The 15,640-nt window shown below is 42.1% G+C and overlaps 1 protein-coding gene across 2 annotated transcripts in view; it reads left to right on the forward strand.

Annotated features, from left to right (window-relative positions):
- The window catches only part of LOC104301781 (ephrin type-A receptor 6), a 641,386-nt gene extending 625,746 nt beyond the window's left edge, over positions 1 to 15,640 (forward strand). For both annotated transcript variants that reach the window (XM_054165754.1, XM_054165755.1), the window contains 3 exons: positions 6,397 to 6,590; positions 11,254 to 11,403; positions 14,755 to 15,640. In XM_054165754.1, coding sequence (XP_054021729.1) covers positions 6,397 to 6,590; positions 11,254 to 11,403; positions 14,755 to 14,869 — 459 coding nt within the window. In that variant the 3' untranslated portion in view covers positions 14,870 to 15,640. The remainder of the gene's footprint in view (positions 1 to 6,396; positions 6,591 to 11,253; positions 11,404 to 14,754) is intronic.

Consider the following 15,640-nt stretch of genomic DNA (forward strand, 5'->3'; position numbering starts at 1 on the left):
AGCCCTACCCAAAGGGAGATGATGTTAGGAGAGGCAAGTTCAGAGCCTTCTGAGGCAGGTTTGCTAGGTCAGCACATCTTCAGGCAGATGCATTGTAGGGCTGAACTAACACTGCCAAGGATCTCTTGTCTCGACCCCTCAGTCACAGCTATCAAATAATGAGCAGCCAGCACAGGTAGCACAGAGCCCAAGCTGATATGAAGTATTAAACTGGTACCTGCCACCTAAATAAACCCTGTCTGATTATCAGACATGACAACTGTACAAAAGTCCTATCAGGTCAGTGCAAGCCAGACAGCCTCAACACCTCTGCAAATTTAGCACCCTCTATTTATATTCATAAGCAGGGATTTGGAGACTGAACTCTAGGCAACTGAGTTTGAAAATGCCTCTCACACACTGTACACAGTGTAATGTAGAAGCTTAAAAACATAACTAACATTGAGAAATGCTCTTGTTTAAGTAAATAACCATGTTATTATTCTGGTAAGTCACTTCCAACCTGTGTTGGTGCTGATTAATGCACTTCATAGATGTGTGGCAGGCACCAGAGGTGGCCCTAATTAGGGCTGCTGCACAGTCTGTCATATCTTATTGCTTAATTAATAAACATTAGCTAAGATATCAAACTTTCCAAGGAAACTAATGTGCTGATGAACAGATTGCACTAAGAGCCTGGCTTGCTAATGCTCATGTGAGGAAAGTAAGATTTATATTCCATGCATTTGTTTTGCAGAACAGCTGTGAGTGAAGTCTACTGGGACACCTGTTAGAGGCCCCTGTATAAATTAGGGCATGTTGTAAAACTACAGCATTCCAAAAAAGATAAAAATTAATGTTTTGTAATCAATACACATGAAAACTACTATAGAAAACAGAAGAGAAGTCGTTACATCTATATAAGGTTCTTGTAACAGTATAAATAACCTACCCTAATATAGTTCTTTCATCCTAGAGACATCAAAACACTTGGCAGGCACCTGGGACTGGCTCTGTACCATGAGGCAGGAGCAGCTGCTTCTCCCTCCTGGTAGATTTTTCAGATGTCAGTAGGACACAGGGACAATGTCCCTCTGGATTATCTTCTGTCTTAGTCTCATTAAAAAATCTGTCACTTAACTTTCAAAAGCAAAAATCTGTGCTACTGTTAATAATTAAACTATCAGAAAGATTACATCTTCATTTTCTAATGCCATGTTGGCCAGTTTCCAACTATTGATGCACAAGCATGCAGACACTTTGTGCAGAAGTCTATAAAATATTTTTCAGATGATTTAGTGCCATAATTTGTATTTAATATTAACTCTGCCTTCAACCTTTACAGCTGTGTCTAACATGAAATAAAAGAAAATGACAGAATGTATTTAACAGGCTCCAGTGTTCAATTTCATCTGTCTACAAAACCATATAAAAAGTAGAGTTCCCTTTATATAAATAAGAGCCTAAGCATGAAAAAGCATGGAAATAATTACCTGTGTTACCTGCAAAAATGTTCCCTTTCCAAGTTTATAGTCTTACCTGCCCAGAAGTGTTACTTACAGAAATACACCTGACTCATTTTATTCATTCATAAGGGTGACCTTATAAACAGAAGACTGGCTATGGATTCAGTTTAGGAAGGAGGTTGACTTGCTGGAAGGTGTCCAGAGAAGGGCAACAAAGCTGGGGAGGGGTCTGGAGCACAGCCCTGGGAGGAGAGGCTGAGGGAGCTGGGGTTGCTTAGCCTGGAGAAGAGGAGACTCAGGGGTGACCTCATTGCTGTCTACAACTACCTGAAGGGAGGTTGTAGACAGGTGGATCTTGGTCTCTTCTCCCAGGCAGCCAGCACCAGAACAAGAGGGCACAGTCTCAAGCTGTGCCAGGGGAGGTTTAGGTTGGATGTCAGGAGGAAGTTCTATACAGAGAGAGTGATTGCCCATTGGAATGGGCTGCCTGGGGAGGTGGTGGAGTCACCATCACTGGAGGTGTTCAGGAGGAGACTTGATGGCCATGGTGCCGTGGGTTAATTGTTTAGGTGGGTTGGATCGGTTGATGGGTTGGACACGATGATCTTGAAGGTCTCTTCCAACCTGGTTTATTATTATTATTATTATTATTATTATTATTATTATTATTATTATTCACCTTAATGCTGACCAACAAGACCTTCTCATGATTTTTAAATCTAAGTCATCACTGCAAATAAACATGCAGCCTCTGTCCCAGTGTTTGATGGCAGCACAGAGTAATTTCACGTTTTCCTTTTGCTACTCATCAAGTGTGCATCACAAAACCAGAACCAGAGAGCAGTAACTGGCCATTTTGTTATCAGACTCAGGGCTTAGGTTGCATAGGAACTTAGCTAACGTTCCAATTCTTTTGGGCTGAATAGATGGAACATTGACTTGCCAATGTGGAAAGAGTGACACCGAGTGCTAGACCTGCTGCTATGTCCTCCTGGAGATACAGATGTTTATATCATTTTACAGTTCATGTGGTGCTTTTTCACCTTAAACTGTCAAGGGAAAAAAAAAAAAAAGACATTTAAAAGATGTTGACAGGAATAACTTTCAAATATTATGTAATTTTTTGTTACCAAGAAAAGTGTAATACTTGTTCCCTTTTATGTATATGGATATCTAATTCCTCTGCTCAGAGATGGGTGCTATGCAAGGGGTTTGGAACACAAGCCCTACGAGGAGTGGCTGAGGGAGCTGGGGTTGCTTAGCCTGGAGAGGAGGAGACTCAGGGGTGACTTTATTACTCTCTACAACTACCTGAAGGGAGGTTGTAGACAGACGGATGTTGGTCTCTTCTCCCAAGCAGCCAGTACCAGAACAAGAGGACACAGTCTCAGGCTGCGCCAGGGGAGGTTCAGGCTGGATGTTAGGAAAAAGTTCTACACAGAGAGAGTGATTGCCCATTGGAATGGGCTGCCTGGGGAGGTGGTGGAGTCACCATCATTGGAGGTGTTCAGGAGGAGACTTGATGGGGTGCTTGGTGCCATGGGTTAGTTGTTTGGGTGGTGTTGGATTGGTTGATGGGTTGGACGCGATGATCTTGAAGGTCTCTTCCAACCTGGTCTATTCTATGTATGTATATTCTATGTATGTAAGCAAAGTGGGAGCCAAAATAACTGAATAACTGAATAAGGAGCTAAGCAGCTCTAATTCTTTCTTTGAGATTGAATTCCCATTGCAGTATTAGATACTTACCATATCTTTACCCTTGTTTCTTAATCTCTAAAAATAATACTTGCCTCACAAGGGCTACTAATGAGGCAATATTTGCCTTTTATTTTTAAAATGTGCTGGTATTGATGAGCAATGATAATTCTCCCAGCTGGCATTTCCCTTCTCACTGAAACGTTCCCCTGGAACAAGAGAGCAAACAAAAAGCGCTGCAACTTCTTTTTGAAAAATACAGTGAAATAGAGTGTGTCAGGGAAAATAGAGTCTCTGGGAAATTGGGGTTGCTTTTGGTGGGTTTTTTGCCCTGAATAAATTATTCCAGAAACACCTCATCAGCTCGCTGTTGTTGTGCTGAGCAAATGCTGCACGTCTCGTAAAAGCAGAGCAGCTTTCCTTTTGCCTTAAAAAACACAATATATTTGATAAATTCATCATTTGCAACAGGTACCTTTACATGCAGACTGTGATATCTGCATGTCTGTGCCACTGAAGATTGCCTCTTCAGTCACCATCAGCTACGCTATGCCCCACACTGCAATAGATACCTGTGCTTTATGAAGCCACTTGCGACAAAACTGTTTGAGACACACAAGAAGGGCAGTTTTGTGACTAACATTTCATGCATGTGGGAGTATATCTCACCCATCCTGAGTCTGTGACAGGAGCAATCTGAGGGACATATTCATCATTAGGAGGAAAGGCTTTGGAGTGCATATTTCTCTGATGATCTGGTAGTATTTTTCCCTGTAGCAGCCATTTCAGCAGCCTGGAATTTGGACCATTAAAGCAAAACCCCGGGAGATGAACAAATAGCCAGAGCAGCAGGTGGAAGGATTATCATATTGACATATCATTTGCTGTTAGACGTAGCCAGACCTGTCTGCACAAATGTGATCTATCAGTATTCACAGCTGTGTAGAATGCAGAGATCCCTGTGGCAAGTAATGCTGCCTTTGGAGTAGCCTGTAATTCCCAATGCTGTTGCCGCTGGCTCTGACACTTACCCTGCGCAGATCCATTGCATTGCACTGCATTGCATCGCAAATACTTGTTTTTCATGCGTAGGTGTTTCTGCCATGCTACAAGAGGGCTATACACTGCAGGACCAAGTCACCCCACTTTGTAAAACTCAGACACCCAGCTGTGTCCAACCACAAGACCTTTGTTCCATTTTTTACCATGCCATGAAGGGCAGCTAAGGTTAGAATGCACTTTCATTATTCTTATTTATTTGCATAATGCTTGCAGCATAAGCTTTAGGCATTGCTGAACAAAGCCAAAGATATCAATTCAGAATTCATAAAGAGAATGAGGATATATTCCAGGATACTAAGACTGAATATATTGAAGCTACAGCTTGTGCTATAAAACACTTACTTGCTGTAAACAGATTAATGCACCCCCTTCCAATTGCATTGATATGTTTGCAGTATCTACACACATCAAGTGAAAATTATAAATGGCTCCTTAAAGCAGGATAAATGTAGGTATAAATGCAGTATGTTTCTGATAAGTGCACCGTGTTACTATGAATGTGTGTGCAATCATTTATACTTTAGAGAACACCAGCGTTAGCTGGATTTTCACCTGCAAGGCTTATGCGTGTGTGTGGCAGGGGTTGGTCCTTTTCCCTGCTTTGGTTTTGATCATCCACTTACTATCTTTCCATTCTTTTACTTACAACACCATTTCATTTTACAATGTCATTTCGATCATCATCCCCACTGCCACTGTCACTCCTTGCAGAACCTTTCCTTCCCTTTTTAAAACTCTTACACAGAATGAATCCAGACAGCTTTCCATGGACCTTATCTACTTTCATTACCTCCTATCACACAGGGCCGCTAATGCCCTTTTCAGACATTGCTTTTTGTTACCAAAGAAAGCCTCCCTTAACTCTGAACAAATGTGATTTTTAATACATGGGATTTAAATGTGATATTTAATGCGTGGGCTTTATCTGTGACGTCAGATCTGTTTCTTTCCAGATCTTGATCAAATAGGATTTCCATATCTGCTGAATCTCAAAGTTTTACTCACTTTAGGGTACACAGTGACATCACAATGTTACTAACTTTTCTTTCATCATAAACAGCTTGGACATCTAGGTTTCTGGTCTACAAAATAATATTGTGCTTCACTGCAACTCAGTGTGTGGCTTTGCTAGAATTAATCATACTCTTAGCAATCAGCAGAAACATATTATCACCAAATAAACTCACCAAGTGCTGCAATGTGCGCTTGTAGTGCTTCATTGTACCATGACGTTGCCACACACTGACACTTTGTCAGGATGCAAACACTAGGGCATTTCAGTATGCAGTGGCCATATAAGGTGGTCCTGTAACCCCCATCAGTATGTCAGCCTAAAGTGGATGAAAAAGGTGGTGATATGGGTCAGTTCTTTGTTCTCTTCCTCCTCCTTTCTTGGCTGTTTGAAGAGGACGGCCAGAGAGCCTTTTAAAAGTGCCTATTGTGCTTCATATGCTTACAAAATACTTCCTATCTCCTCTGGTCACACTCTTGCCAGTCCCCATTTGCTGAGTAAAACCCCTGCAATGTATGCAGTGAGGGTGGCCATGCCATTAATCGCTGGTTTGTAATTCTCAGATTCACACTGTCATTTCAGTATTTAACTCTAATGCCCAGTAATTGTATGCACTGTATCTCTGGAAGTCATTCTGCCCTGTACTCAGCACTGGTTAGGCCACACTTGAGTCCTGTGTCCAGTTCTGGGCCCCTCAGTTTGAGAAGGATATCGAGACACTTGAATGTGTTCAGAGAAGGGCAACGAGGGTGGGGAGAGGTCTGGAGCACAGCCCTGTGAGGAGAGGCTGAGGGAGCTGGGGTTGCTTAGCCTGGAGAAGAGGAGGCTCAGGGGAGACCTTCTTGCTCTCCACAACTCCCTGAAGGGAGGTTGGAGCCAGGTGGGGGTTGGTCTCTTCTCCCATGCAACCAGCACCAGAACAAGAAGACACAGTCTCAAGCTGTGCCAGGGGAAGTTTAGGCTGGAGGTGAGGAGAAAGTTCTTCCCAGAAAGAGAGATTGGCCATTGGGATGTGCTGCCCAGGGAGGTGGTGGAGTCCCTGTCCCTGGAGGTGCTCAAGAGGGGATTGGACGTGGCACTTGAAGCCGTGGTTTAGTTAGCCATGAGGTGTTGGGTGACAGGTTGGACTGGATGATCTCTGAGGTCTTTTCCAACCTTATTGATTCTATGATTCTTTAGGTTATACTGTCTATTGAAGAAGGCTACAGGCTTCCAGCTCCCATGGGCTGCCCAGCTTCTCTTCACCAACTAATGCTCCACTGCTGGCAAAAGGAGAGGAACCACCGCCCAAAATTCAGTGACATTGTCAACTTCCTGGACAAACTGATCCGCAATCCAAGCACCCTTCACACCCTGGTGGAGGACATACTTGTGTAAGACTCTTTTCAGTAGTTTGGGTTTTGGCTTGGGGTTTTTGTGGGATTTTTTTTGGTTGGTTGTGTTGTTGGGGTTTTTTGGTATAATGCATGGTAGCTACCCCTTAAATGTTTGAGGGCATTAACTGGAGGTTGGAGAGAGATGCAAAGTTCTGAATTCATAAAGCTGGAGGGGGCAGGGTTCAAATAACTTGAAGCCTCTTTTAAGGTTGGTTTTATTGTTCATGCAGTGTTTTTCTCAAGTCAAGCAGTTGTACTAGGTTGGTTTTTTTGTGTGCACTGTCTGTCCTTAATCTTTGTGAATCTCTTTGTTCAACTTTTTGTGTGTGTGTGTGTGCTTCCCTGTGTGCTTGTTTGCTCTTTGTAATGTTTTTCTCCATTGAACAGCCTGTCTCTCTACCTGGCAGCGCTCAAGCAATTTCTGAACTGCCTTGGAGGAATTTCCTGCAGGAAGCAGTTGTGTCTTAGCTTGCTAAATCTTTATTTATCTACAGAAGAATGGCAACAGTGAGCAAATAAGAGATCATGCTATTGCCATTCTACAACCAATTCTCCATGGTGCTGCCTAAAGTTTTATACATTAACAATAATATTACTGAAATAAATGCAGCAAAAGGAGAAACAAGGCTGTGGTAAAAGAATCTGTCATTTCTCTCAGATTTTTTAGGCTTATTACAGTATCACAGTCTCACAGTATCACTAAGGTTGGAAGAGACCTCGAGGATCATCGAGTCCAACCTGTCTCCACAGACCTCACGACTAGACCATGGCACCAAGTGCCACATCCAATCCCCTCTTGAACACCTCCAGGGATGGTGACTCCACCACCTCCCTGGGCAGCACATTCCAATGGCGAACGACTCGCTCAGTGAAGAACTTTCTCCTCACCTCCAGCCTAAACTTCCCCTGGCGCAGCTTGAGACTGTGTCCCCTTGTTCTGGTGCTGGTTGCCTGGGAGAACCAGGCTTCCTGGCTACAACCACCTTTCAGGTAGTTGTAGAGGGCAATGAGGTCACCCCCGAGCCTCCTCTTCTCCAGGCTAAACAATCCCAGCTCCTTCAGCCTCTCCTCACAGGGCTGTGCTCAAGGCCTCTCCCCAGGTTCATTGCCCTTCTCTGGACATGTTCAAGTGTCTCAATGTCCTTCTTAAACTGAGGGGCCCAGAACTGGACACAGGACTCAAGGTGTGGCCTAACCAATGCAGAGTACAGGTGCAGGATGACTTCTCTGCTCCTGCTGGCCACACTATTCCTAATGCAGGCCAGGATGCCGTTGATCCAAGATGTCCCTGGAAATCTGTGAAGGTCCAGATGGCCTCACTTACTTCACTAGCTGAAATTCACTCGACAATGAAGGTGTTTTCATAGAGACTCCCTGGGTTTATAAGACCTCTGTGGGTCTTGGTGAGAACTTCCATGGATTAAGAGGGTGGTTTATATGGTTTGGGGAAGGGCTGAGCAACAGGGTAAAGAGTGTGGCTGGTATCTTGCTATAAGAAAGTCTGACGGTAGACATTAATAGGAAAGCCTAGAGTTAGGGCTACAGCCATTTTATCTACCACAGACTGCTTGGACTTAATGTCCATGCACTAGAATTAGTGGTCTCTGTGTACAGGCATGTAAATACACATATGACTTGCTTCTGGGTCACTTTATTTCACAGAATCATAGAATGACTTCCCTGCCACTGCTGGCCACACTATTCTTGATGCAGGCCAGGATGCCATTGGCCTTCCTGGCCACCTGGGCACACTGCTGGCTCATGTTTAGGTGGCTGTCAATCAGTACCCCCAGGTCCCTTTCTGTTTGGCAGCTCTCCAGCCACTCTGACCTGAGCCTGTAGCACTGCATGGGGTTGTTGTGGCCAAAGTGCAGCACCCAGCACTTGGACTTGTTGAATGCCATCATGTTGGACTCTGCCTATATGTCCAGCCAGTCAAGATCCCTCTGCAGAGCCCTTCTGCCCTCTAACAGCTCAACATCTGCTCCCAACTTGTTGTCATCTGCAAATTTACTGATGACTGACTCAACCCCCTCATCCAGATCATCAATAAAGATGTTAAAGAGCATGGGGCCCAGCACTGATCCCTGGGGCACACCACTGGTGCCTGGCTGCCAGCTGGATGTGGCACCATTCACCACCACTCTCTGGGCTCGGCCCTCCAGCCAGTTCCTAGCCCAACATATTGAAAACATTATTTGAGATTGAAAAAGCAAGTTATATCTGACTTGCTACTGGGTCACTTTGTTTAGCATCAGAGTAATGCATTTTTATCTATTCTTATTTGAAAACATTATTTGAGATTGAAAAAGTTAGTCCTCTATTCTTGCAATCAAGGTTTTATTGAGCTCACTTGCTTGGGAAAAATTCTCCATTCATTTGGGAATGTTCAATGCAGTCAGTTTGAAGGATTATTGTGCTGCTATTAACTTACAAGGTCAGCAGTTATCCTATAGAACTGCACAATCATAAAAGTAATTCAGGTTGGAAGGGATCTTGGTAAGTACTTAACTGAGGTTTGTATTTGGAGTCGCCATCACTGGAGATTTTCAGGAGGAGACTTGATGGGGTGCTTGGTGCCATGGGTTAGTTGTTTGGGTGGTGCTGGATTGGTTGATGGGTTGGACGCGGTGATCTTGAAGGTCTCTTCCAACCTGGTTTATTCTATGTATTCTATGTATTCTATGTATTTACCTGTGTTCTCCTGTCCTTCAGTTTCTTTCTGTTGTTTTGATAATAAGAATGAAAATCAGTGTGTTGAATATACTTCAACATACACAGGTGAAATTTGGTCTGTTGCTTCCTACATTATATGTAAATTATATTCCATTAGGTAATGTTGGATGGCTTTTGCTGTCTAGAGTTTAATTTTATATAAATTACCTCTCTCTCCTAAAAGGTATCATAAATCTTTTATAGACAGCAGTGTGTATTTACTGCATTCTGATCATACAGTTTCATGGTGCCATGGGTTAGTTGCTTGGGCGGTGTTGGATTGGTTGATGGGTTGGCCGCGATGACCTTGAAGGTCTCTTCCAACCTGGTTTATTCTATGTATTCTATGTATGTATTCTATGTATTCTATTACACAAAATGTACAAAGACAAGGGAAGTTGTGAGCCTTCACCACTGTGGCCACAACAACCCCATGCAGTGCTACAGGCTGGGGTCAGAGTGGCTGGAGAGCTGCCAAACAGAGAGGGACCTGGGGGTACTGGTCGATGGTAGGCTGAACATGAGCCAGCAGTGTGCCCAGGTGGCCAGGAGGGCCAATGGCATCCTGGCCTGCATCAGGAACAGTGTGGCCAGCAGGAGCAGGGAGGTCATTCTGCCCCTGGACACTGCACTGGTTAGGCTGCACCTTGAGTCCTGTGTCCAGTTCTGGGCCCCTCAGTTTAGGAAAGATGTTGAGACACTTGAATGTGTCCAGAGAAGGGCAACAAAATTGGTGAGGGGTCTGGAGCACAGCCCTATGAGGAGAGACTGAGGGAGCTGGGGCTGCTAAGCCTGGAGAAGAGGAGACTCAGGGGTGACCTTATTACTCTCTACAACTACCTGAAGGGAGGTTGTAGCCAGGCGGATCTTGGTCTCTTCTCCCAGGCAGCCAGTACCAGAACAAGAGGACACAGTCTCAAGCTGTGCCAGGGGAGGTTTAGGCTGGAGATTAGGAAGAAGTTCTACTCAGAGAGAGAGATTGCCCATTGGAATGGGCTGCCTGAGGAGGTGGTGGCGTCACCATCACTGGAGGTGTTCAGGAGGAGGCTTGACAGGATGCTTGGTTTCATGGTTTAGTTGATTAGGTGGTGTTGGATGATAGGTTGGACACGATGATCTTGAAGGTCTCTTCCTACCTGGTCTATTCTATTCTATTCTATTCTATTCTATTCTATTCTATTCTATTCTATATAGAATATATAGAATATATTTTGAATATATAATATATATAATGTATTTCCCAAAGTTGGAATCTGTTGCTTTCCCATCTTTCTGTTTCAGTTGCAGTAATATTACAGAATAGAGCTGAAACAGGAATCTGACTAAATTAGCTGCTTGATTTTTATCTGCTATTCTATATAATTCTATGCAAAAGCAAAGGTATGAAATGTTATTATTTTTTGCTTCTTTCAGGATTAGTTTTCAGGCTTTGAATACTGTGATCAAACTTTTCCCATTGCATAGGAGTAGAGCAATGAGAAGTCATTTGGCATTTTGGGGTTTTTGTATGTGTTTTTGGGGGGGAATTTGTTGTTGTTGTTGTTCCTGCTGTTAGATAAATGTAACAGTATTTAAATATGTTAAAATTGTATCTTATGTTACATTTTGTTTGTCTTTGACTACTGTATTTATTGTTCATCCTGAACACATAAGAAACACTGTGGGAAGAAAAAGAAGAGCAGTGGGAGAGGTTGTTCCTCAGTTTGTCACTGAGTTACAGTGCTTTAAAAAGATGTATTGTTAAATTAGTAGTACAACTAGGAGACATGACATGATTTGTAAGTTTTAGACAATGGATTAAAGAGATCCTCAGTTAAGAGCTGGTCTTTACTGCACAGGATCCTCTCTTACTTCTTCTGCCTTTCAATAAAGGCAGTGGCTATCAGAGTAAATTGAGAGTCATATTTTGCACTGCTTTGGTAACCTTTGCATTTTTTTCCTACAGAATGCCAGATTCACCTGGTGAAGTTCCAGAATATCCTTTGTTTGTTTCAGTCAGTGACTGGCTGGACTCCATAAAAATGGGTCAGTATAAAAATAACTTCATGGCAGCAGGTTTCACAACGTTGGATATGGTTTCAAGAATGACTATTGAGTAAGTATGTAACCTGTCATCCCTACAGTGACTAATCTGTGAATTTGTTTGGATGCTGCAATGACATAATTGTCATGATGTATGTAGCAGTGCTTTCATTTCCTGGCCTACCCAAGATAATAAAATACAAATACTGTTTAATTTATTTATTAATGACAATAGGGGAGAAAGATATGATTAAAAGACTCAGAGCCAATAGTTTCATTCTGTGACTATAGCAAACACTACCAAAGGTCAGGCAGCGATCATACTAAATGTTTCTTGGGGAATCAATTTTGATCTAGACCACTGAAATCTGTGGCAAACATCTCTTCTTACTTTGCTATGAACATCATCAAGCCCAAGCCCATGTCAGTCCTCACGAGGAAGTTGTTCCACACCTTGCTGCCTTTCTGACACCACTGCGCCCAGTATATAAGGGCCTGGATTAACAAGGTAGGATAAAGATATGATCGACTTTGTTCTGTTTTCTTCACATGAATTCCTAATCTTTTATTTCATTCTGGGACAGTCTGCATTAAGATTCAATAACTTTACATGTGAGGTCAGGACTGGTGTGGCAGTTTTAGGCTGATGCCTAGGAAAGTTTCCCATAGATTGAGTAGAAAGTGTTAGAATGCAAATAAATTACTGTTGGATGTAAAGGGAAAATAATGATAAGGTCTAAATAATCCCATTGGACTGATTACCACCATAAAGTTAGTTGTACAAACCAACTCTCACTCTTTTCAGCTTCTTTGCTCTAGCTGATACTAGCTGCTGCTTTTGCTTGATTGTTATTGACCTTGGCTGTGTTCTTGTTGTGACTAAGTACTAGCAAGCTGCTCTCTGCTGTTCCCCTCTTTCTTTTTTCCCTTGTCTGGAAGGGAGAGGGGGAAACTAGTGGGACCACCCCCTGGTTTTGTCCAGCAGGGTTCTTGTGTTGTTTATAAATTGTAAAAATATGTAAGTATTGTACATTTTGAATATATTCATTGCATTTCATATTTCGAGATTGCAGTTTTGCTTGTAGATATAGCTCCATTTGCCTCCATCTGAGCTAGTCTGGCAGTTTTGCTTTGGGGTGTAATTTCAACCCACCACATTCTGTTAATAGTTTTCTCCCATGTCTATCATTTTACATTCACCTACATTGAATTTCATTTACTGCTTTATAGCACAGTCACTTAGTCTTATAAGATCCTTCTAAAACTATTCAGAACTGGCCCCTTCCCTTACTATCCTGAACAATTCAGCCTCACCAACCAACTTTTTCACCTCTGTGCTCATCTGTTTTCCCAGACCATTTACTGATTTGTTGAACAGTAATGTTCAACATTATCCCAGCATAGATCCCTGACAAATTTACTCCTGACATCCAGTCTTTAAACCAGTTATTTAGTCACACAAAGACCCTTTTAAGCCACAACTCCTTATTTTCTTTATAAAGTTTTGATAAGGAATCTTCTCCAAGTGAATCATTTCCATCCATCCATGTGCTGATTCCTCCACTGGAAATAAGTAACTTTATAGAACTCTTTGCAAAAGCCACAGTGACTCAAGTAGATCATGTACCAAGCATTCCATAATTCTGTACTTTACTCTAGTTTCCATTAAGCTCTGTGGTGATTTTAGACTCAGAGGTATGAGGTTCCCAAGATCTCCTCTAGATGTTTTGTTGTTGTTGGGCATCACTCTCCATACCTCAAGCACCAAGACGTTTGTAAGCACATGGAACACAGATGATAACTCCCTCTCTTGCATCCCTATTAGTAATTCCACTATTTCATCCTTAAGCTCTTTCAAAACTCTTGGCTAAATATAGTCTTGTTCTGGGTTGTTGCATTGGTCTTCCAATGGTGGCCAGTCTTTCAGTGCTCTTTAATACCTAAATCATCATTAGACTCTACAGATAATCTGGAAGGCTTCTTGTACCCAATGAGTTTGCAAAAGGGTTTATTATGCTTTATTATTAAATGTCATTTTCCTGATTATTCCTCAAATTCATTCTTTAGCCTGCCTTACCATGCTTTTACAGGTAATCTAAGGTTATCATCCTTTCTATTTTTTTTCCCTTAGATACTTCTTCATCTTTTTGAAACATTCCTTCTTTCTTCAAACAGCTTCTCTGTTACCCTAGGCCTGCTGGCTTCTTTCTGAGCTTTACCAAGGCCTAATAAATGCTAAGAATTCTTCCTGCATTTCTAGTACCTCTTCCCTCATAAACCTTTATTCTTCTAGCTGACTCTTTCTAGCTTCCAAGACACTCAATATTTTTTTTGCACAGTCCCTGATGACCTTAAGTGTTGTGTTGATTTAAAGCCTAAGTACATAATAGTTGCTGCTATCCAGTAGCTCTTCATTTGAAGGACACAGAGGCGGGTGTCTTGAACTGCAAATCTGAAGCTCATGAAGGTCATGCCTCCTCTTGTGAGCTTCTTCACTAGCTATATCAAAGATTTTTGGGGCATACCTAAACATCCAGTATCTATGCTATGTCCTGGTGTGGGACTGGCACAACCGACAAGGCATATCTGAAGTTTCCTGCCCTTACCACTTCTGTGAACTTTTTCAGCATCTTGCAGATGGTGATGCTTAGAGAACAACAAAACTAGTGATTGTGATAGATGCTGAAGGTTGTTCATTTCATTCCTGCCAGAGTCAGGCTCTGTAAGTGAGCTACCCACTCCAGGGTGCAGGTCTAGATGCAATGAAGGGCTGCCCAGGGAAGTGGTGGGGTCACCGTCCCTGGAGGTGTTCAAGAGGAGATTGGATGTGGCACTTGGTGCCATGGTCTAGTCATGAAGTCTACCGAGACAGGTTGGACTTGATGATCCTTGGGGTCTCTTCCAACCTTAGTTATACTGTGTGATACTGTGATACTGTGAAAGCAGGACAAAAATCTAGGTCAAACTGAAAGATTGGCTGCTATTCTGATTTTTAGATCACCTCTCACTGCCATTCCCCTAATCATCAAAAGCACAGACTGTAATTTCCAGCTCAGGACTGCAAGAGTGAGTTGCAAGAACGAGTGGGAAACATTTGCTACTAAGACACTGCCTAGGAAAGGGCTATTAGACTCCATATCTCCGGTCCTTCATTGAGATTTAGAAAAATTACTTGACCATTGGTATCACCAAAGGTATCAGTGCTCTAACTACAAAATATCATTTTTATTTGTTTCTTAAATGGCAGTCTTTAAACAATTGGAATTGAAAGGTCCAGAAAACTTGGAACATTTGCTGCTTGCTTATATGTTCCATTTAGGAATGTGATCTGTCCCAAAGAAGAGCAATGCATCACATATTTACTCTTTTGTCTACAAGAGGATTTAATATACTTGCATCCAAGATTTAACTTTTTGTCTTGCAGTGACATTAGAAGAATTGGAGTTGTACTCATTGGACACCAGAGACGAATAGTCAGCAGCTTACAGACTTTGCAATTGCACATGATGCACATGCAGGAGAAAGGATTTCATGTATGAAAGTACCAGAACCAACTGTGTTTTGTGCCTCAGCATTTCTAAAATGGAAAAATATTCTCATTCTTCTGCTCTTCCCAACTTCAAGAACTGCAACCTTCTATCAGACTATAAAAGTACTTCTATGTTAATGCTTCCAAACTGGAATTTTTAATCACACTGCGTAGTTCCTCCACCAGTTATCTGCCGATAAAATCCTGGCCTACTGCAAGACTATTGCTACACATTGATGAATAACTCAGCATGGATGTGTAACTTTGTATAACAGTATTTGGGAAACTTTCATGAACTTACTTGAAAGTAGTAATCTGTTTGGCCTGGTGTGGCTTCTTTATTGATGTATTTAGAGTTTACTGGTAGATCAAAAAGTATTTGACTTCTTTCATGTTCTGTGACCATGTAACTTCCAATACCAAATGTGCAATCAAAAAGAAGTTTAACACAAGTATTGATTTTATCTCTTAATTAAATCCAAATGTATGGGTCCTATCACTTTATAACAGTTTGAATGCTGGTGCCTGAAAACATTAACATTGTTTGCAGAGATGACTCATTTTATGTAGCAAGTTTTCACTGTGTGAATAATTGGGAGGTGAGAGAGAGGAACCTCTTTGAAATCTTTAAGGTCCGTGATTTTGAAATTCTTTAGCACTCAACAGCTTTTATGTCTGAAATTTTAGTTTAGGTTGGAAAACTTGTTCCTCCCTGGGATTCTTCACTACTCCAGATCTTTTTTCTTTTTTTACTTCACTCAGCATTTGCTTCTACTACCTG

This window comes from Dryobates pubescens, chromosome 12, assembly GCF_014839835.1.
Source record: "Dryobates pubescens isolate bDryPub1 chromosome 12, bDryPub1.pri, whole genome shotgun sequence".
NCBI lineage: Eukaryota > Metazoa > Chordata > Aves > Piciformes > Picidae > Dryobates > Dryobates pubescens.